This window comes from Macrosteles quadrilineatus, unplaced genomic scaffold (assembly GCF_028750875.1).
Source record: "Macrosteles quadrilineatus isolate MER2022 unplaced genomic scaffold, UCM_ALF_1.0 Scaffold_7__1_contigs__length_78375512, whole genome shotgun sequence".
Classification (NCBI taxonomy): domain Eukaryota; kingdom Metazoa; phylum Arthropoda; class Insecta; order Hemiptera; family Cicadellidae; genus Macrosteles; species Macrosteles quadrilineatus.
In genome coordinates this window covers 36,706,708-36,731,538 of record NW_026542600.1, presented here as the reverse complement: position 1 = coordinate 36,731,538, position 24,831 = coordinate 36,706,708, and the positions used below count along the sequence as shown (strand labels likewise).

The window sequence follows — 24,831 nt, the reverse complement described above, 5'->3', positions numbered from 1 at the left end:
ATTTTTTTCTGACAGGAATGACATTCACTCCCAGATATCAGAAATTGTTACTAGTCTAGCTGAAGTCATCTTACACTCATTGAGATAAAGTAAGTTTTTAACTCTTTCTCTACATCAAATTAGTTTTATAATTTCAAGATAAACTATTTTAAAGGTAGGGAAAAGCGGTAAGCATATTATATGGAATTATATATCTTAAATTAACCAATGAATGTGTCTGTAGACAAAAATAAAAATAATAATTAAGTAGTTAATATTCAGGAAATCTATAAATGTCTTGCATTGCATTTGCAGAAGAAGCATAATAGTTTCCTTAATATGTAGCATAATTTCAGTTCAGAATAAAACACAATACATAAATCGTTACAAAATTGTATGAAATTTTGATTGATTTAAGTATGCAGATCTTAGTTATTATACCGGGTGTCCATAAAATATTCATCAGGTTTTAAAATACTTTATTGGACGTTCAGATATATGAATGCTACTATAAACTGCATGGATTGAAAGAGAAAGCTCTCAAGTTTTGTTTGATATCACTAAAGCTGCTCAATATGCTGTCCGTTTACAGCAAAACATGTTTCCAGTGTATGTTCAACTCGTCTGCCCAAACGTTGGTATGCATATCCAGTCTTACTGTTGTTACTGCAACACAAATCCTTTCTCGGTGCTCTGGCAGGGGTTGAGCTAATGGCAGGATGTCACTGTCCTTCTCATAGCTCCAGCAGAGAACAAAATCACATACAGTAAGGTCCGGGGAAGGGGTGGCCGCCTTAGGAGAGCTTAAGTCATCCTCAGCACAGCGGCCCCTCTAATCATCAGGAAGTCTCTTTATTAAAAAACTTTTGACACCACAGGCCAATGAGGTGTAGCCATACCTTGCTGCAACACAAAGTCTTCCATACCCTCTTCAAGTTGGGGAAACAACCCTTGTTCCAACATGTACAGATATGCAACAATAGTTACAGTTAGTTAGAAGCACTGTTACCATATTTCAACACATAGAAGGGGTCAATGTTGGCTTCAATGTTAGCCAACAACTGATGAAAGTAAACTTAAAGAGAAACGATGACCAATGAACGTTTCATTATTAAACTTTAAAAAATTATCTTTAATCACGACACAGTGTCATGGAACAAACATTAAATGATATATATGTAATTAAACCCCGATGATTATTTTATTGACACTCTGTATATAATTATTTTAGTTGAATAAGAGAAAAAAAACTCAGGCTTAAATAAATCAAGAATAAATATAATAATTTTATATACTATTATAATTGAACTTTAATGTAACAAAACTTGGAAAGGGGTTTTATTAAAAAAATTTTTTTGAGGGCAACAAAGTCCTAAGCCAGCTTACATAACTTTTCCCAAATAATATTGTGCAACAAACCATGTGATTTCTTATCAATGAGGATTGGTTTAAGACTTCAAATGAAGCAGTGAGAATTACCACTGTTGTTAAGCCATTGGAGGTATGCCACTCGAAAGTAGAATCACATGTGCAAATCAAGTTAATTAAAGATAATAACATTTTCCTGGAAAACAAGTGGTAATTATTTCCATGACTACTAATACACATCAAGAAGTATTTTGTTCGTTATAAATTATTTGAAATCATCTTTGTCAATTAGGCCTATACTTTTGGGAGCCCTTTTGGAACAAACTATTATTTACATTTCTTATGTAAATATATATATTTTGATGGATAGGATATACATTTTAGTAACATCCTTCAGTGTGATTTATTATTCTTCTGGTCTATTATTCACCACCAGAGTGCAAACTATGATTAAAATAACATCAAAATCGATGGAGCATCGGTTCAGTTAGAAAATTAGATCCATTGTAAAAGAAAATAAATCGGTGACTAGTAGGCTTTAGTAACTGCTATTTGGTTTTTTATTTTCCAAGCTATATTGATTTTAAGATTTTAGGTTAGTTTTTTCGTTATTTTCTTTCTATTTTTTCAATTTCTTTTTTTTACAGTTACTCTGTAAAATATGTGTGTCTACAGTTGTCACTAGAATTGGTTTGTAAAACTGCTGATTTTCAAAGTTTTAATTTGCTCATTTTATGAAATTTTGTTTTTTTTTCAGTTATTATCTGGATTGAGGAAAAGTAGTGGGCAAAATAAATGTATACTTAGCCCACCACTTTTCTTTTTCCTGGAAGGCGATTGAACAAAACAACATTTAAGCTTATTTTAATTTATAATAATTATCAATAGAAAATGAGCTATATGTTGATTGAATCAATTCTTACATATGTAATAAATAAGCACATCTACTCTGACTTGAAATATAAATGTGGCCCCTTTACCCTTACCCACAAGGGAATTTACTCATACTTGCGCTTCTGGGCCCATTTATTAAATTTTCCCTGCATCTACTAGTCGTCAACATGGTTCATGAGTAGCCCTTGTGTATGACGAAACACATTTTAAAAAAGAAAGCTTAAATAGTGCATTCTATATACAGTGGAGTCCCTCAAACTCTGCGTAATGTGGACTGGAAGGGTGCCGAGTTTGTAAAATGCCGGGTTATAAGGAACTAGGGTCAAAAATAAGAACAATAAAAGCATTTTAACCACCTTTTTTATTAGTTTTTATATTACAAGTCAGTAGGGTATTAAGTTGTCAGATATAGTACAATAAATTACAAATGATTTGACTTGAGCTGGTTTGAATCAATGTTTTACTTGGACTCAAAAAATCACTAATTTTATGAACCAGGTGATGGCCGAGTTATCCAGGATGCCAGGCTATCGAGTGCCGAGTTTGCGGGACTCTACTGTATTTTTAAAACCTTTCAATTACTGAAGCATTATAAACTGTATAACAAACCTGCATATTTCACAGTAACACATTCATAGCTCTAGCTGTTAACATTTTTCACACTGCTATCAAATAGTTGTCCGCATTAAGCAAAGTTACAAATGAGACCCAGATAATTGAGTGTTTACTGTACTATTAGGTAAGCTAATTAGGTTCGTTTGTATTTCAATTTATTTAATTATTTTTAGTAATCTGGAGCAATGTTGACTTTTCTTCTCTTAACTGGTTGTGTGTAAATGTTTAGCAGAAGCCAACATGGGGGCAATGTTTCGGAGCGAGGAAATGGCGTTATGTCAGCTGTTCCTTCAGCCGGAAGCTGCTTACTCGTCCCTATCTCTCCTAGGAGAAGAGGGGATAGTTCAGTTCCGGGACGTAAGTTCAATTTTCACTAGTATGCAGGGGTAGATATTAACTCATTAAAAAGCAGAGGTACCCGTTCTCTATACCGGGATGAGGGAAAAGTTCCCAACGAAACTATGAGTCACACCACTAGGAGCTATTGGTATTAAATTGATCCAACAGCATTTCATTGTTGAAATTACTGCACAAAATAATAAAGGCGATGAAGTTGGGAGAAAGGTTCTTGTGCTCGTGTGAATCCTGATTGCCGATTTAATTGATACCATTTGTAATAGAAATGCAGAAACAGATTTTTTTATTGTCTTTTAATACATCTCAAAATCAACTCAAGTGAAAAGTTTTGTGTATGTTAATTTTATATTACACCTTTTTGAAACTTTAAAGATCTTTAAAGATCTTTCAAGATCTTTAAAGATCTCTTCAAGATATTGAAACTTTAGTATTCTTAACTATGCTAAATATTGAAAATAATTATTGGGATAAACCTCATGATCATTGTAAATCCATTTTAATTTGTTATACTGTATTTTTTCCTGCTTCAGATGAAATCCTGTTGATTATAAACTTTAACTTCATCCCTAAAAATAAAACAAACAGATAAATTGTTAACAAGATGTGAAAGATGAATTGGGATGTTTATGTAGAGTGAAAAATGTATTCTATAAACTAAACCAATAGAAAAAAGGCTCAAACTTAAAAATATATTTTAATTCACATGGCACTAAACAAAAATAAAAACGAAAAGATAAAAATAATGCATTATGTTTAGTATGTGTAGTCTGGGGGATCGAGCTGATCTAGTGGTAGAGAATGGGACTTTGGTTCCTGAGGTCCTGGGTTCAAATCCCGCTAAATCACCAATGGATTTTATCCATGTTATAATTCCACAACTTCTAGGTCTAGCTTGAAGTAAAGTGGAAAAACAACCCCTGGCTAGTGCCTATAGCGTCCTAAGACAAAAATGTATGTCTAGTCTACTCTATTAAGAAAGTTATGTTCACACATGTTTATAAATTAATATTTTCCAGCTAAATGAGGGTGTGAATAACTTCCAACGGAAATTCACATCTGAGGTTCGGCGGTGTGATGAGATGGAACGCAAACTGCGATATATTGAAGCTGAAATCGTCAAAGAAAATGTTAAAATTCCTCCATGTGACAAAAACCCTGCAGCTCCAAACCCTAGACAAATAATTGACTTAGAGGTAAGGTCAAAAGTATTTATTTTTCAACTTTTTAAGGAATTATCAAACTCTTTTTACTCAGGTAGTACTTTTAACTATACAATACACGGTACATTTTACTCTTTTAAACTAAAAAATAAAGAAAGAAAATAATTTAATCCCCATATTTAGATCCAGGTTTCAGAAAGTGAAACATTGGTCAAAATTTGAATAAAAAAAATCATTTCTATGCTCTTTGGTAGTTTCTGAATATGAATTTTTTTGCAATCTGATAAGGTTTTCATGTAAAAACATACATTTTCCTATGATACTGCAGGCCTACAGTGGGAGGACGTGTTGTTCTTCTATCGCAATTATCAACAATGTTTTATTTTCGTGTTTTGTAACAGAAAAGTGTACAAATCTCAGCCAAATATTTACCTAACTATCAAGTTAAATTTTTTACCAGATGTTCTTCATTGTATTTACACACTTTTTGGGCTAACTATCAACATAGGTTAAATTATTTTTTCAATTTTATAATAACTAAAATTTTTTTTGTTTATTTATAAACCTTTATACAATGCACACTAATCATCCTAAATATCAAATAATACCTAGGATTTTAGTTAGTTGGTATAACTACAAAATGACCCACTATAGTTGAACAAAATTGATCAATTAGCCAACTTTAGGAATTATTAAATGTGTTACATTTTACTGCATAAAAACATAAAATTGAAAGCATAGTACATTGAGTATAATGATGAAAACTATACTTTTTAAGCCCATTCAATGAAATAAATATTTTTAAAAACTAATAAACCTAAAAATTAAAAAAGTAATGTCTATGAAGCCTGGATCCAAAACCAACATGTAAAAGAACTTAGTTTAAACCACCAACAAAGTGTTCTGCTAAACAGCATTTTTATTCTTCTACTTTTTAATCATCCCAAACTAAAAGTATAACCAAACCTTAAGTTTCTGCTATGTCCTAATTAACTATGGTAGTAGTGTATGAAGAATATACAGCGTGGAAAAAGTCCCGGGACAGTTCAATATTTCAAAAAGTAATAAAGATGAACTTCTAAACTTGGCATACTTGGTACATAGTTACTGGGCATTCAAATCTTTTTAACACATGATTTAGTGAGGCGCTACCTCCAGCACACTAGGAGTAAGAAGAAAATCTTAAATCTAAGCATAGGTTGATATGCACATCAAATTAAAGGTCTTTACTAGTAGAATACAATGCTGCGAACCCAAACTCAATCTGACAACCGAATCAAAAATGACAGATATTCAATATTCAAAGATGCATTGAATTTGCATTGCTATTATACACAACCTCCTCAGAGGGAGGCGCTAGAAGTCGAAAGAAAATCATAAACGTATGCATAGTTCGAAAAAATACTTCTTTAGAATACAATGACGCAAATTTGAGCTAAAAAAAACTACTGAGTAAAAAATGGCAGCCGCTCATAGATTCAAAATGGCAGATTCAAGAAACCTTTAAATGGCTGCCATTTTCGACTCGGTTGACGGTTTGAGTTTAAATTTGTGGCATTGTATTCTAATAGTAAAGGCCTTTAAATTGATGTGCATATCAACCTATGCTTGAATTTAAGATTTTTTCTGACTCCTAGCGGGCCGTCCCCCTTAGGACTTAGCACATCACTGAATAATGAGTTAAAATGGTTTGAATACCCAGTAACTGTGTACAAAGTTTTGAAGCTCTATCTTTTTCACTTTTTTAAAATTCAACTGTCCCGGGCACCACGTATGGCTGGGTAGCTGAGTGGTATTTAGGAGTCTAAAAATCTGACCTAAAGTCACCAGTTCAATAACGGAGAAAATTCACTAGTTTGTTTCATGTTTTTAAACTATAACCAGTGGTTCTTGACCTGTGGGCTTTTAATAAAAGGTCTTGGTTGAAGATACACCAGTTTTGGTCACTAATTAAGCTACAAGGCATTATACCCATTTTCCAATCATATTTTGGTTGAAGTATGCATAAGCCGTAACCCCATCTTATATGAACTAAAAGGAAAATAGAATTTAAATCGTAGCACACTCTATGATAGTTAATTAATTCGACTATTTTGTCTTTGAGTAAAAAACTACTTACAGCTGGTCTTTAAAAATAATTTGTATACCAATAAATAAATAAATAATTTAATAGTTATTAATAATAATTATTATTATTAATTTAATTAATAATAATTAAATAATTTTTACACCAATTTATAGTAAAAAATAATTCTTCAATATTTAAAGTTAGGGGAAATATGTCGACAGATACAAAAGTTCTTTTACTAAACAACCATACTACCATTAAACAAAGTCATTCCTGGAATTTTCAGCCCAATTGAGAAATAGATAATACTATCTTATATCAGTACCAGTGGTTAAATGTTGAATGACAACACATTACAACAGGTACAAATTGATAAGGTTATCAAAAGTTTGAACTGAGACAGTGACACTGTTTGAAAACACTTATTGAAGCCACTTCAGAATCTAGTGCAAGCTAAATACAAAAAGCCACTTATTACATTTAAATTGTACACAAAATATTTTAATTGCATGCAACACATTTTTGCAAGTTGTAATTGCAAATATATGTTATGTTTTCCACCCTGTTGTTTTGGTTTTTTATAGGGTATTTTTTCTGCACAACTTTAAAAAAATAAAATGAAACATGTAAAAGCAATGTTGAAATGCAAGGTTTAGTGCATGGATGCAAATGTGTTAAGCCGATTGCTTAAGAGCAATCTAAAATGCAATCTTTAAACAAATTTAGTTTCTTGAAAGAAAATTCTAGCGCAGGTTCTCACATCAGTGATATGTGGTGATTTAAACTTCTAAATCATCTTCTACGGTTGAATGACGTTGACCTGGATGAGTTTTTAGAAAGATTGAGCATACCACACTAAACCATAAATTTCTAGCTTTATTGATTATTAAACTATTTAGTAGAGTAAATTATTTTGTTAGAAGCTGAGAAGGGTAGATGAACTGGCCTTCATAGCCATGCGAATCACATCATGGATTATTTTCTAGGCTTGGTAGTAAAGTCTGCTGTATACCGGTGTTTCAAAGGTGTCAATATTAAGAGAAACTTGCACACCTGTCAATGATTTGAGTGGCATCTGAGAATAGTGATAACTATGACCCAAAGCGGTACTTGTGTATTTTACGGAAGCCACTTATTTTACAGCGTGCTGCGGCTGTTATGTTAGGTTGGGTTATCATAAATATGTTTATAGGACTTTTCCTCGTTATGATTCGAACGATACCAGATGAGTCATACTTTCTATTTATGATAACCCAACCTAACATTACCGCCGCACACGCTGTTTAAGTGGTGGCCTTCCGTATAATACTAAAGTACCCCCAAAGCATTGCCCCATTTAGTGTTTGTTTGAACACTAAGATTGAGCCAAAAAGATTAAAAAAAAAATTGATAAGACTATATATTTTAAGTTTACATTTAATTCAATGTTGCATATCACTTTTAACATTAAAATGTATCTTTTAATTGTATTTTTAAGGCACAACTCGAGCATACAGAGATGGAAATAATTGAATCCAGTTCAAGCTCGGTAAACTTAAAACTCAACTTCCTAGAACTGACTGAGCTCAAGCTTGTCTTGGAGAAAACTCAACCATTCTTTCAGGAGGTATGTCTTTCTCTGTTGTGTCTTGAAAAAATGTTATAACTTTTAAAATGTATTTATGTCTTTATGTAATAGAAACTTTAATAGATAATAGATATATTACTGATGAACTTTTTAAACCACAGAATACATAAAGGCATTTAATGTAAAAGTTCTCAAGTAGGTTCAGTAATAACAGAATGAAGCTTGGAATTGATACAGAATTATTTTATTACAAGTAAAACGGATCTCGGCCAGAGCAGGGCCGGATTTAGCATATTTGCGCCCCTAGGCCCAAATAATTTTCCGCCCCTTTAGTCTGGTCACGCAGTTACTTTCCTTCTTTAAAAACTATATCATGCCCATAGGCCTAAGTTAATTGCTTGAATACCACTCCACGTTGGAATCATTGCAAGTTTTTTTTAGAATTGACTTGTTTAGCCTTAACAATATGCCGTCTTAAACACTTTTAGCAATTTTATGCTTTTAATAAATGCTCACGTTTGTGGCCATGGGACTGAAACAAAACAACTCAACCCATCGAGCATTCCTGCAAAAAAACATGGCCATTGATTCCAATTCCAGGTCCAAAAACATGAACTCCATACAGTACGTGATACCATAGATTAAACATGCCTTAAGTAGATTTGTCATCATTTTGGATTAGCTGAAAACAATTCTTGTTATTTAAGGAGCATGTTTTATAGGTTTTATCAATGTTTAAACCTAGTTTTCCAAAATAAAACGATCTAATCATCAACAATATTTCATCTACTGTTTATATTATAAGAAATTAAAACACACATTATAGAACTAACCCTAAAATAATAGAAACAAAATTACGTCAAAACTAACGTCTAGTGTCACCAACATGTACAAGACATGAGAAAAGTTTGAATTAACAATAAGAAGTCATAAGAAGTCGACTTGGAGTTATATTTAATCTATGGTCGTACTGCATCTAGGTTATATATTTCCAAAGCAAAACAGAGCAATATTCCGGCCAACCATACCGATCCTTAGGTCTGAGGAGAAAATGACAGCATTAATGGTGCTTTGGAGGGTATTGAATTTTTCTAAAATCTAATGCAAACTGAAATTAATATTTTTTCGTTAAATTTAAAGATAAATTTGTTTTAATATTCAACACAACGTATTATATATTTTAACTTGATCCTGCAGATTGGTGTAAACTAATCAAAATATTAGTTAATAACTTTTGTTTTGTGTGGTGAGGGTGGTATGGTAACAATGTCTGCATGCGCCCCTAATCACTCTGATCAGTAGTGCCGAGTCCGAGCCAGCATAGTGGCAATACGATGCGTACCCCTTTAGTCAGGTTGGGTAGCAGGAAAATATTTCAGTTCTGGCAGACAGGCTGCAATTTTAGGTGGTTATAGTATACAAGTTTCTGAACCTAAAACCGCCCAGACCCCAATTTTTAAGGACCTCGGTCGTCCGTAATGACGTCATCAAAATGGCGGCCGTAAGAGGATGCTGGGTCCCCATGAATTGGCTATAACGACCGAATGCCTGAACCGATTTTCATGAAATTTGGCACACAAGTGCTTGAATACATTATCTCGGCCTGGGTTGAAAATGGTCAAGTTTCATCAAGTCATTTCAAAATGGCGGCCATTCAAAACTAAAGAAATGATGAGGAAAATAATTGTGAATTGTTTTATACAGGGTGACTTTTAAATGAGTTCCCCCTCTACTTTTTTATACTTTTCTTAAGATATCAACTCCGAACCACGTCAGATAATTGTAGAGTAGCGATTACTTCATTTCGACTAGTTTTTATTGTATCCGTTTTTTGTTATCAAGCTTTCTTGATAAAATATAACAATGATTTTTATTTAAAATGTCAATATTTCAAAAACCAAACATGACAATGAAAAACGGATTGCAGCATTGAATTCAACATAAAAAAGTAGTTCAAAATGATGGGTCACAACACCACCTTCATATTTAAAATAATTTATCACATTTCAAAATGGCGGATCCAAGATGGCGGCTGAAACAAATACATCAGTCATAATCGAGTTAAAATAGGTCAACAATGAATGGTGGTGTCCACTTATCTTTATCTAGCACTATTTTGAGATTATGGCCTTAGTTTGTAAATGCACAATGTTATAATGGACTAAAAATAAAGTTATCAAAAGTTCTCATAACTTTAGAATGGATCAACATTTTTTTAAACGGATTGCAGCATCGTATTCAGCGTAAAGGTTTTGTTTGAAACGGTGGGTCACAACCCTATCTTTACATTTGAAAAAAAACTTTGTTTCCAAAATGGCGGATCCAAGATGGCGGCCAAAAATGTAAATCCAGTCAAAATGAAGTTCTTGCTACTCTACAATGATCTGACATGGTTCAAAGTTGATATCTTAAGAAATGTATAAAAAAGTATGGGGAAACTCTTTTAAAACTATCCCTGTATAAAACAATTCACAATTATTTTCCTCATAATTTTTTATAGTTTTGATCAGCCGCCATTTTGAAATGACTTGATGAAACTTGACCATTTTCACCGGGCCTATTGGGAAATCCGGCCCTGGGCCAGAGTTCTGGGGGATCTTTAACTAATTTTTAGAAAACCAATTACATTTTTGCTATATCAAACTTTTTTCTGAACATATATTGAAAAGCAATGTTAATGTGTTTTGGTGTGATGCAGTTTTAAACGGTTATATTGATTTGTTTGGCTTTTACAACTCAGAGAAAACCCTAGAGGTGGTTTTCAGGGGTTTTAGAGACCATCCCTTTTACGGCAGTTTCTTAAGCTGTCAAAGATTATCATGCAAAGTTGCAATTTAATTGGATCCAGCATCGCATCCCGATAAAAAGTTATTTGTGTTAACTCAAACTTTTAACTACACAAAACTGGTTAGCAACCGTCTACTACTAGTAGACATGGTGATTTGTAGCTATTGAGAACTAGCACATAGAAGCAAGATACAGAGGATACAAGCTCATGGGACAACCGTGCGCTTTTAGCTCTGGTATTTTTTGGCAGAAACGTACTGTATTTGTTCCAAGCCTGGAAGAGCCCAAAAGGCGATGGCCTCATCACATTTTTGTACAAGTTGTAAGTTGTAGTTCTCAGGGTCTTCCTACAGTGTCAACGCTGTAGTGATGGCGAGAGGGGAAAGGAAAACGGAAGGGGACAAGGAATGGAATTTGCTCTAGACACCAGCGACTGGTGCTAGACATCACTTAAGTGTACCATTGAATACCTCTGTACCTTTATACTCTGTGGTACTAGTTCTCTGTAGTACTAGTAAAGAATGGGAATTTTTGGAAAAGTTATATATCTAGCCTAAGAAAATTGGAATCTAGTGGATAAAAGATACGCAGTAAAAGGTCATAACACAGATTTTTAGTAACCTTTTTTATTGTGTATCAATCCATCTTTTATAAGCCTCTATATTAACATTCTCAGGCTTACTCTAGCTGAACTCTATTCCTTAAAAAAATATTGTATTGCAACTTGGCTTTCCTTTAAATATAACCAATGACTAAACAAATAATGATTTTTTTAATGAATAATTTGATAGTTTTATCACACAAATAATTATGGTCAATGATTTACCAAAATGTGACCCCTTTAAAAGTAAGGATAGTCAAATTGGTTTATAGTTTAGATCTACAATTTAATTATGATTGGATGTGATCGTTATGTTCTCCTAATGACATAGGTGAGATACTATTTTATTTGTTACAGCAAGAAGAAGGAGGAATTGCAAGTGACACCAACATAGAAGATCGAGGCCAGCTAGGGTAAAAAAATAGTAAAGTAGTTTATATATTATTTTTTATTCAAGGAGTGAAGAAACTTTGACATCTTGGACTCCCTAAGTTAACCAAAAGAATGTAGTTCTAAGAACCTGAATTGTATTGAGAATTGTCAGCATATTTTCATGTTTATCACTTCCACTCTCAAAAGGAAAAATACTCATAAGACCTTTAGAGATGTTATGTTTAAGAATGGCGTACTTTATTCATAATACAATAATTATCTTTACAAGGATAGGTAATACAAGGATTTTTATCTTTGTGAAGTTTAAATTTCTGAGTTATAAACTTAAAAGTCTAGGTTTGTTTACCCAAATTGAATTGAACCAGATTGATCAAAATTCACTACAAACAATGTTATAATATTAGATTTGTTGCTGGAGTTATTCCTCGAAGGAAAAAAGAGGGATTTGAAAGAATGCTTTGGAGGATTTCCCGAGGAAATGTTTTCTTGCGACAAGTTGATATTGAAACTCCCCTCGAAGATCCAGTGACTGTAAGTATTTTGAAACAAATACTTGGCTCAACTTGAAAGGTTATATATTCTATTTTTAATAACTTAAACACTTTTCAATACTTTTTTGCCTTAATTTAAACAGTACACTTTGATGCCATTCACTTTGTATGTTAATTTTACTTGAATCCAAGCACTTTTTTGTGCCTAATACTTTTAGGCGAAAGCAGTACAAAGCCTTTAGATTTGTGGATGAACTAAACATATCACTCTAGATCTAAGTCCAAGACAGTATAACCACGAGCCTTCAACACACTCAATAAAACCCCTGTACATTTATTCCTACTTACCTCTTTTTTCAAACAATACCCTTTTAGTTATAACAGGGTTTTCATTGTTTAATATTTGAAGACTGTCCATTAGGAGTCTGGCCTTTACATTATATTCAAGGTCAATTCACACCCATGAGTCCAGTCACAGTTCTGTTACAGCCCAGTCACAGTTGCATCCGCAATTCCTCAGTCAACTGCCCATCAGTTGATATCAGTCAGTCTTACGTCACTGTATTTACAGTAATGTTACAGGCAAGATTATTTCATTCAAAAACAATATTCTATCAAGTTTTCATCGTCTATCTTGTTGATTGTTACACATAGTACTTACTATTTTCTAACCTCAAACACTTCCGTCAGGCGTCCAAACAATCCTAAAATATCGGTGGGAAGAAATTTGAAATTAACTGATGGACCCCAGCAGAGCGTCTGACGGATCTGTGCCGGATGAATGTTGACAGTGCAATAGAAAATCCATTAAAGAATAATTCTGTTGACTGAGACCAGATTGATGTGACTGAACTGTGATGTGCTAACTGAGGTGTGAGAATCGACCTTTAGACATATCTAGATAAATTTGGAGACAAACAATTTTTCTCAACAGTGGTTTAGCCATTGACTAACAACGTATGACATTACAGGGGGAACCAAAGGAAAAGACAGTATTTGTGGTGTTTTACCAAGGAGACCAACTGAAAGGGAGAGTGAAGAAGGTTTGCACTGGATTCCACGCTTCATTCTACCCATGCCCTAGTTCTTCTTTGGAGAGATTGGATATGATTAAAGGAGTCAAAGCTCGAATAGCAGATCTTAACACGGTATGTCTAGAAATTAAAAATACTGAACTTAGGATCTACCATGAGGATCACAGTAATAGCTTCTCTTATTTGTTGGGGAAGTTTAATAAAAACAAATAACTGATTAACTTAGTGAAAGATTAATATTATTTCACAAATTGCCACAACAGTGCCAGTTTAGTTAGCATAAAGACAAAAGACTTACAAAATTACAAATATTAGTCCTCTCTGATTTATAATGTATTGCTGACTAGCTTGATTCCTCAGCTGACGCCGTGCTTGATAGTCGATAGACCATGGAAATGCAAATGTCTGAGTTTTCACTTCTATGTGCTGGTATGAACTATCCTGCAAAGGCTACTTATCTAATAATAATGCAGCATTTGATTTGTCCCCCGTGAAAAGATAATAAAGGGTTTGACATTATAAAAGTGGTATTTAGTTCCGTCTTATTTTTCTCCTCTAACTTTCTTTGACCACTCACAGGTGTTGAACCAAACAAAAGACCACCGCCAGCGAGTTTTATCTTCTGTGGCAAAAGAGCTGCACTCTTGGAGTATAATGGTGCAGAAGATGAAAGCTGTTTATCATACTCTCAATCTGTTCAACATGGATGTCAGCCGTAAGTGCCTCATTGGAGAATGCTGGGTCCCTTACAAGGAGATGATGACTGTTCAGGCAGCCCTTGTCGAGGGTGGGGTGAGTTGACTAAGAGTTACAGGGATGGTTTTTTATCAGAAAAAAGCCTACTGGGGAGAAAAAATCAATACTTTGAGTATAAATGGGATGAGAAAACTAAATGTGCAAAGAGAAAGAAGGCTGACCATTATGGGATGTAGGCAGATTAAGAAACTGCTTGGGAACAATAACTTCCAACAAGACTTTCATGAATGGGAAGGGACCTTTAATTAGTCACTTTATTAGAAAACAAGAATCATGGAGAATCAGATTCTGTCAGGAGCAAAAGAAAACGGCCACTCATCTTTCGCTAGAGTGATAGGGTTATCCCCAAGGTGTCAAGTGCTTTGGAAGATACAAACTAGGAATTAGGGATTCATCTCTTATGGTCAGCCAATCAATTTTGCTAAGGATCTAGATCCTAGGGTGCCTAGGGAAACCATGGAGGCAAGAATTTAAGGCTCGATAGATATTGTAGGTCACAGTACCTTTTTATTTCTCTTGGTGCTATCAGAATTTGTTTTAGTACAGGTTAGTAGTAGTTTTGATAAGGTGGAGGGTATTTGACAAGGAATCTGTATGTTGACAAAACAACAATCCAACAATAATGTACTCTCCTTCCATCGTCACCTTATCACGTTCTTGACTTTTGAACTCAACACAGAACTTATTGTCTAGCCTACTTACAGTTTTTTACATACCATGAAATAAAAACTGACAATACAGAATAAGAACTCTTTATCTGTAATAAAAAAGGCACCTGAGCCATATTATAACCATTAATTTTCAATACTTTGGAGTTATGCTAACCATTGAGAACCAAGTTTTTCAAACATGCTGTCTCTGAAAATAAGTTTGTTGTATTAAACCTTGTAAATTAAAACAATAACCCTACAATAATATACTGTCCTTCCAATGTCACCTTATCACGTTCTTGACTTTTGAACTCAAACACAGAACTTAACGTCTACTTACAGTTTTTAACATACCATAAAATAAAAACTGACAATACAGAATAAGAACTCTTTATTTCTGTTAAAAAAGGCACCTGAGCCATATTATAACCATTGATTTTCAATACGTTAGAGTTATGCTAACCATTGAGAACCAAGTTTTTCAAACATGCTGTCTTTGAAAATATATTTGTTCTATTAAACGTTGTAAAGCATTGACTAGGAACCACAGACAACAGAAACCAACTGTTGAAAACCCACGGTCACATAAAAGTATATATTGTCTGTGCTAGGAACTGTTTAAAGACTAATGTTCTATTCACTTGGATTCAATTCTCCAATTTTTGTTTTAATTTGTAAACACATACAATTTAAAGGTACCGTATACTATTAATTCTACTATTAATTCTCTTGACTTTAAAAAGTTGAATTTTCAGAAAGCTGTTGGCAGCTCTGTAGGCTCTTTTGTGAATTTGTTACCAACAACTGAAGAACCACCGACGTATTACAAGACAAATAGGTTTACAAATGCCTTTCACGCCCTCATTGAAGCCTATGGAGTTGGAGCGTATAGAGAAGTGAATCCTGGTAAACAGAAATAAATTGACTATTCATTTTATTTTAAATTTAAATAGACAATTCATATAAATTTACATTTGCTATCCGTATAAAATATAAATTAAAAAGTTGATCAAACAATTTATTATTCATTGATAAAGATGAGATTGTAGTTTGTGATTTTAAAACCATGAAAAAGTGTGACATGTCTGGACTTTATCATGGATGAATTTGAAATACCTTGAATATTAGGCCAGAACACAGTTTTGTGGTACTCTTTATGTACTTTATTATAAGCCTTCTTATTCTTTATTACTGTTATAACCTTCTGTTGCAGGTCTCTACACAATCATCACGTTTCCATTTCTGTTTGCCGTCATGTTTGGTGATGCAGGGCATGGCTTGATCTTGTTTCTCTTTGCGGGATTTATGATTCTTAAAGAAAAGAAGTTCTTAAAAGAAAAGTCTGGTAATGAGGTATGTATCCGAATGTATCCTTTCTCTTATGTGTCCGAAAAAAAAACTGAAACATTTTAAAGGCAAATACTGATGGCAAATAAGAGACTATGTTTAATGTTTTAGTATACAGTATTTAAAGCTTAAATTCTCAAAGTTTTATTAGAAATTTAATATAACTTGATATGAGCACCATTATTAGCCCGGCATTAATCTAGGCGAAATTAGACCTCTTCCCAGGTTTTGGCCAGTACATCAGGGGATATAAACGGTGCCATTTAATGTGACATGTTAGAGGAGTATTTCTCCCCATAGTTGTGTGACATTGAGATGGAGAATGGCCCTGTCTATTTTCAACAGGATGGAGTACCACGACACTACAGTTTGCGTGTGCGAGACGCGCTGGATACTCGTTTTGACGATCGGTGGATTGGCAGGGAAGGGATCATCCAATGGGCTCCAAGGAATCCAGATATGACTTCTCTGGACTTTTTCCTTTGAGGGGAAGTAAAGTATGATGTCTACTCGGTGCAGATTCGGGATCTGAATCACCTCCCGAAAGAGAATAGTCGCATGTGTTGGTGCAACATCCCTTGAAGTACTGACCAATGCCTGGGAAGAGGTCTAATTTAGTTAGAGTTATGCCGGGCAACTAATGTTGCTCATATAAAGTTATACTAGGCTTCTAATAAAACTTGAGAATTCAAGCTTTAAATACATATATAAAATACCCCCGCCACAGCAAACCTGCCGTCTAAGCGAATTTCCATTTGGCCGAATTGATTTTCAATTGATCTATTTAAATAACATTAGGTTTAACGAGTACCTAGGTTTGCTGCTACAAGGAAACTAATAAAGTAGTGTGTTTTTAGTAAAATATTGATAGCTTACTATAAAATAAATAAATTTGCCAAGTTTGATCAAAATATATCCATAAACAAGCAAACTACAACATTTTACAATATTCTCCATAAGAATAACATGGGAATTTTAAATTTACAATTTTTTTAGTTTTCTCCGTAACCAATAACCGTACAAAAACACTTTGATATACTGAATTGTTTGTTTTTTTAAGCTCTTTAAGAAGGTTTAGAGAAAAATTGGGAAATTTTGTGTTTTGAGGGTAAAAAGTGAGAAAAACCAATTTTTACCCCATAAAACCCCCCATAAAACCCTGTTCCCATGGACCGATCATGCTGGATCGCGAACTCATTCAAGTTTATCCCGCCTTACACCTTCAAACCAAATTTCATCAAAATCTGATAAAAATTACTCAAGTTATCGTGTTCACGGACACATATATATATATATAAATCTATATATATATACCTATATATATATATATATACATATATAAAAATTTGAACGAATGGTGTTTTTGGCCTCTGGGGACATTAAAATGAAAAAGTAAATCGGTCCCGGGCCTAAGTCTTACCATGAGACCTACGGTAATAGCTACTTCCCTATAGGGAAATTCGCTAATAAAACATTAAACATAGTCTCTTATTTGGTATCAGTATTTGCCTTTAAAATATTTAAGTTCTTGTTCAGACATACGGTATTATTTATTTGGTAGCGTATTGTGATATGTTGGAGCCTACCATTTTTATGCAGTAGATATACCTAAGCGAAGAGAACTTTTTTCTGTGTTGCAGAACCTGATCCACTAAGAAACAATTGATATTATTTATTATTTTTCACTACAAAATACGTAGTCCATTTACTAGATTGATATAAAGTGTCTTCAATGTCAAAACTTATCAAAATGTCCTTGATTTTACAGATTTGGAACATGATGTTTGGTGGGCGCTACATCATTTTCTTGATGGGGTTGTTCTCAATGTATACAGGGATGATATATAACGATATTTTCTCTAAGAGCGCAAACATATTTGGATCACAATGGCACTTCAACTTTACCTGGAATGAAACTCTTTATAACAGAGAGCTGGACTTGAACCCTATCAATCAGTATACTCAGGTTCCATATTGGTTTGGAATGGATCCAGCGTGGCAGGTATTATACATATATTTGTTTTTGTAATAATGTTTATCAAATTTAAATCAAGTATTGTCCAGCAATGTTTGTAAGGAAAAAGACACTCCAGGTAATCAGGAAATATGAGCTAATTGTCTGGTTATTATAGTGGTTTACGCAATGATTGTGTAAAGATAGATAGTTTAGATGAGTCGATGGCTCAGTTGGTAGCGTCACGGACATCGGGCCCAAGGCAGCGATGTCGTGAGTTCGGATTTTGGTCACTACCACAAACATTTGATCAGTACAGTTCACCTTTATACTGTACCGGCTGACCCCTTGGCTTTTCCTGGATACGTTTCATGCACAGATCTGTAGTCTATGTGGACGGACAAATTCAAGGTTAAAAGAGGCCTCCAACCTCTTTTTGTAAAAAAAAGTGTTGACGACACGGGTAGAAAACTTAAGGTACGAGCCTTTTGGCGAGTGCCTTAAAAACTTCTACGAGTGCCCTTAACACTATTTATGCGGGTTGCATACACTACTTTACCTACGACAGTGTTTTAATTACTAAAAATCACTACTCTTAAATTCTAAGAGATGTTATGTTTTCGTTTATAACCTCTCATTGCCACTGACAGTGATGCAATGAAACATTGTACCAAACACTTTTTGCACCACTCAACAATTAAATTGGCCTGGAACAGCTGTTTAGGTGAAGTTTGAATCATTACAATTTTACTTCTTTTCTCTCAATCCTTGAACCTCATTGGTCCGTTACCCGTGTTGTTATAAAGTAAAACTATGCTGTTATGAAATTAAAGAATGCTATTATATGTGAAACTTTCAATTCTAAGAACTGAACTGAAACGGATACTTAAAAAATAAAATGATAAAGTTATTTAATTATTTCCTCATTAAAATAAACTGAAGTTAAATGTTGAAGTGTGAAAGCGATGGATCGATTTGTTAACTTTGCACAGACAATACTGCTTTGAGTTTGTTTTTCACTTCCATAGTTTTATGAAATAAAGATAAGCTGGTGATAATAGAAACTTGAATATTGATTTTAGTACCTATTTATAGTTAATAGCTTGGACAAATGCCATTTAAGGTATTATTTAGGTACCTACTCTGATATTTTTCTGTGGTAATCTATATTATTTAATATTTTTCAGTCTGCGTCAAACAAAATCATTTTCCTCAACTCCTACAAGATGAAGTTGTCCATCATTTTTGGAGTTCTTCACATGACTTTTGGTGTTTACATGAGCACAATAAACCACAGGTGACAATACTGTCTTTACCCTCAAAATTTACTCATTGTTTTTATGAAGCGTAGTAAATTAAGTAAGTCCAACAATCATAAAACAAAAAATCACTGTCTTTATAACTTCATCTGAATTTACGTGGTGTGAGTTAGACCCTACTCCACTAAAAAACCATACAATAATTTAATTACTTAACCATCAAATTTATATATTTTATTTTGCCTCCATACCAATGCTATTTTTGAGTATTTTGTAAGGAAATGGTCGGTGGCCTAGTCCTGTTACTATCTAACATCGACGTATCGTTAGATAGTAGCAATTGATAGGACAGTGACAAAACGGCATCTAGGTAAAGAAACTATCTTTTTCGGAATCAAACCGGCGACCTTGATGAGTGCTTCAACCACACAGCTACTCAGAGCGTTGTTGTCAGAGGTTGTTGGTCTAAATTATAGCTGTAAACTTGAATTATGTCTTAATGCAATACTGATCTACTTTTTAGAATGTAGACCCAACAAGCATAATAGAATCTTTGAAATTTTCCCAGCCCTAGATGCTCTACAATAGCTACAAATAACTACACTAAGTATGTTTGTATCAACTGAAAACTAGTGTTTATGGATTTGAATTTTTGTTCACAATAAAAGAGAAATAATTATCAGAAATGTAAAAAAAGAATAACCCCTAGGGCTCAAAGATGTAATGGTTAATATTTAATGAAGTTATTTCTTCACCTCCATTTACAAAAATAAGTCAGTGTAGTAAGAGCAATTGGCTATACTCAAAAAACTTACTTGTTACAGATTCTTCAAAAACTATGCTTACATATTCTTGGAATTCATCCCACAAGTACTATTCCTTCTCTTGCTGTTTGGTTACATGTGCGTTCTGATGTTCATGAAGTGGGTTTGGTACGGACCTCCTAATTGTAAGTATTTATCAGAATTGTGAAACAAACTAGTAATACTACATGGGGAGCGAGCTGGTCTAGTGGTTAGAGCGCGGGAATTCGGTTCCAGAGGTCCTGTGTTCAAATCCCGCCAAATCACCAATGGATTTAAATCCATAAATAAATCCATAGATAAATTTATCTATGTGATAATGCCGCAACCCCTAGATATAGTCTGAAGTAATGTGAAAAACAATTCCGGGCTCGTGCCTAGCATCCTAGAAAAAAAACAAAAAAAAAACTATATGAATACTACAATATGGGTACTAAGAAACAAGGGGTGTTAATCTAGATTGTAGATCTTCTTTGTGAGTCGGTGGCTCAGTTGGTGGCGTCACGGACTTCGGGCCCAAGGCAGCGATGTCGTGGGTTCGGATCCTGGTCACTGCCGAAAACATTTTATCAGTATGGCTACAGATCACCTTTGTGCTGTACCGGCTTACTCCTTGCTTTGCTGTATACGATCCACGCACGGGCAGTTAGTCTATGTGGATGGGCCAGTGCAAGGTTAAAAGAGGCCGCCAACCTTTTTTATATTACAAAATTTCCAAAAATAAGTTAAACAAAGAAAAGGTTGAGTCAGATATTTAAATCAATAAAAGTCTACAAAGAGATTGCCCACCCCCTTGTTTTTCTGTTATTACATCAATTTTGAGAAGGATTCCGTCACTCCACCAAGCACTGCTTCCGTTACTGAAACATTGTTCAGCCATTGCTATGAAGGCAAGTTTAGGAATGGTCATTCTACTGAATTCTTTACGTGTTCAAACCTGATCAGATTACATACCCTGGTTTACCTGGGCAGCCCTTGATAAGCTGACAATCATTATGTCCACCAATTGCTCTAGGAGTACCCTAACCAATTTCAGAGTACCGTAAGAGACTTTGACAATCAACATCATAATAATGTATCAATCTTATCCCACACTAAGATGGATCTATCAAATGTTTGAAGAAACTAGTGAAATAAAACATTAGTGAAATTGCATTATAATCTTTATCACTTTTTGTTCCAGCGGATTCAATCTTCTGTGCTCCATCAGTCCTCATTACTTTCATTAACATGATGCTGTTCAAAAATGGCAATGAAGGGAAAGATACTAAATTTGCAATCTGTGATGCTTATATGTATCCATACCAGGTAATTTTTACACAATAGATTGCATAAATAATCAGTAACAGGTGTCTTGTCAACTTAGGATGATGCTACTTAGGATTTGCTTGTATGGCCATGATAGTGAACAGCTTTTGCTAGGGTCCGTGGCTGCATAATTGTCAACAACATTAGTCATGACTCGAAGGTGATACATCCATAAATAAAAGTTAAGTTAGCTTACCTGATAATATTTTTGCCACCAAAACCGATTGTAGAAATTATATAATAGGTAACTCACCTTTTTCCGTTTTCAGTCAAGAAGCATTTCCATCTTCGACTGAAGACAAGTAAAGGAACATAGCCTATTATAGTTTTCCGGAGCAAATTTAAGTCAGCAGCTTATGAATATACAAAAGAGTGTCACATAACGTAACACTGTTATTTGGTCCTACACCTTCTTTGGGAGTAGATAGATGAGAAAATTATTTTTATTCTTTAGGGTAGTCTGGCAGAATGGAAGCGGAGTGTAAAATTAGGTGCTGTTTAAAATTTTCCTAGAATTTTTATTTAAATGATTCTAAAGGCAGAGCTATTTGACCAAGCCTTTAAAAATAATTGTATTCTCTGAAGAAGCCCTAGGACGAAATATCAGTCTTGTTCTGTGACCTTTGTTGTTTGAGACATATCTCCTATTGGCTTAGAAGCTGAACATTATATTATGAAAATGGTAATACTACTTAAAATGTTCTTCCTGCAACTTTTACTAACCACTATCTGCACAACAATGCTTAAAGACAATATGACAGTGAGTTGGGAAATGCAGAGAGGTCTTAAATGAGAACTAGATGAAATGGCTTGAGGATGGTGTCTATATCCGTACAGCAGTTCTTCTCTGAGTGTTACCATTGATGGTCCAGGTTGCTATGGACCCTGATCTTTAAAGTAAACAGGTTAGATTGTTCTTCAATCTATCTTGCTATTTCATATCAATCCAAAGTTTAATTCATAGAGTGAGAAACGTGAGTGTTCTGTAAATCGTTAAACTGTTAACGTTTGTTTCAGCAAGAAGTTCAAATGGCCTGTGTTCTTGTGGCATTCCTGTGTGTGCCAGTCATGCTGGTGGGGAAACCTATTTATCTCATTTGCTGCAAGAAACACCACAAGGTAGCTAATTATAACACCACAATTATGTTTATACTCAGATATACACATAACTAAAAATCTGTTAACAATTTTAGTGCAGTCAACATGTTTAAAGATGATGAAAGAATTTATTTCAATGTTAAGAAATGTTGTGAATTCCCGTCATGATAAACAATATGTATTTAGAAAAGGTTGGAATGCAACAATTATGCTTTAGATGTATTATTAATGGACCAAATATTCTAAAAGATGTAAAATTAAAATAGAGTTTAGAATACTAAAATTGTTATAGACAAAATTAAAAAAGGACATAATCCACACAGCTTTCCTTTAGACAAATGATAGAAAAATACTAGAATCAGAGCATTGATTTGTATATGTTACATTACAGAAGGCAAATTAGAAGCTCTGCTAGAATATGAAATAATTGTGTAAATGATCTAAATGATTGTTAAATGTTACATATTTACAACATCAATGCGCAAATACATTGCTATCAGCTGTTTGCAATAATAATGATTAGCTGATGTGAATAAAAACCTACTAAGCTAAATCATTTAATTAAAACAGCTAATTAACTTTTGTATCCATACACACAGTCCACAGTAAGGAAGTGATAGAAAAACAAAATCGTGAAAAAATAATCATATTTTTTAAATTTCCTGTTGGTTTTTAAAAGGAGGAGGATGAAGAAGAAGAAGAAGCTAGTGAAATTTGGATACACCAAGCAATTCATACAGTGGAATACGTGTTGAGTACCATATCTCATACTGCTTCATACCTTCGACTTTGGGCTCTGTCTTTGGCCCATGCACGTGAGTACTTTATGATTCACTAGACAAAGACATAAATTTAATCTTTGACTATGGAACTAGACATTTCATTCCCACGTTAAAGTTGTCACCAGTTTTAGAGTCTAAGTAAGTAACTTGAGTAGTTTACTTATAAGTAGTTTACTTGAGCCACTAACTAAGAGTACTATTGTATATTACTGATTTTGTCGAATACAGCAACTTTTTTTAACTTGCCAACTATTGTATAATATTTGTCAACTTATTGTAAGAGCATCTTTTAAGTGACACCAACTAACTATCACAGTAATATAAGGGGGAAATAAAATTGCAGACTATAGAGCAACTCTGTGAGGGCTTCATCAAATTGTGTTCTTTCTTTTAGAAAACATCAAAATTAACTATTAAATCTAAAGGTGAGCAATTCAATTGTCATAAAATAATTCATGAAATTATATGAACAAATTATATTTTACCTATGAATAGTTTCAGATAATTTATCACATCAAAAATGATTTCCAGAGCTATCAGAAGTGCTGTGGCAGATGGTGTTCAGAAAAGCACTTACTCTAGAACTACCTTACTACGGAAGCATTGCAGTGTATATCATATTCTCGTTCTGGGCCTTCGGAACGATTGCCATCCTAGTTATGATGGAAGGTCTTTCTGCATTTCTGCACACACTTAGACTCCATTGGTGAGTGAAATATATAGTTTAACAATCTGTAAAATCAATATGTAAACTGGTCATTTCTTATATTCCCACGTTAAGCCACTTTATGGACTTATACTGTAAGCCAGACATTGCGAGTTTGTGACCCCACCTCCTCTGTGTTATACTGAAGTTACTTACTCATGTGACCCACAGTAACAACATTTCACTGTCTTATGATTACCAATCAGACCAGAGTGATGATCAACTATGATGTCTTAAGTTTAAGAAATAAAAATTAAAAGTGCAATAAAATTTTATTTTTATGCCTCGCTTTTTTCAAGAGTGTTACCTTGTCAAGAGTGTTATCTTATTTTTATCTGTACTTTTGTAAATTTTTTGTCCTTCCCCCATAGTTGTAAAAACTTATAAAGCCTCAACCACAGTAAACGTGAACTATAGCCAAAAAGCAAAATTGATATTAACTCCAGTAATCACGGATCGTCTACTGTAGTCGCGGTAAAATCTTTAACATGCCCCATTGATTACAAGCAAAGACATCATTATTGTCTCCTGCAATCAACCGATAAGTTAAAATTAAATCAACATTTCCCACCAATTCTCAATTTTATATTAGATTTACATTTGTAGTTGCCTGAAGTTTCAACATGAAGTTTACATGAAGTTTCAACTTGTGTTCTGTTTCAGGGTGGAGTTCTGCAGTAAGTTTTACCTGGGAACAGGTTATCTTTTTGTTCCCTTTTCCTTCAAGAGAATCATTGATGGAGATTCTGAAGCTTGATATTTTTCTATGTTTTATTGTTTTTACCATTTTGGAGTGTAGATAAAATTAAAACTAGTTATTATTATAAAATTAAAACTAGTATTCATAGATACTA

At 33.8% G+C, this 24,831-nt stretch overlaps 1 protein-coding gene across 2 annotated transcripts; it reads left to right on the top strand.

The window, feature by feature from the left end:
* LOC128998287 (V-type proton ATPase 116 kDa subunit a1-like) lies at positions 1-24,831 on the top strand. 2 transcript variants are annotated; one of them, XM_054424359.1, is made up of 18 exons: positions 1-89; positions 3,086-3,213; positions 4,230-4,406; positions 7,919-8,047; positions 11,754-11,809; positions 12,194-12,320; positions 13,252-13,428; positions 13,894-14,106; positions 15,476-15,626; positions 15,934-16,073; positions 17,836-18,069; positions 19,209-19,318; positions 20,105-20,229; positions 21,267-21,391; positions 22,409-22,510; positions 23,169-23,304; positions 23,803-23,977; positions 24,641-24,831. In XM_054424359.1, the coding sequence occupies exons 2-18, from the start codon at positions 3,097-3,099 to the stop codon at positions 24,732-24,734; spliced, it is 2,388 nt and encodes a 795-aa protein (XP_054280334.1). In that variant the 5' UTR covers positions 1-89; positions 3,086-3,096; the 3' UTR covers positions 24,735-24,831. The 2 variants fall into 2 exon arrangements, with proteins under 2 accessions (XP_054280334.1, XP_054280335.1); XM_054424360.1 differs by having other exon boundaries at positions 23-89; positions 3,089-3,213.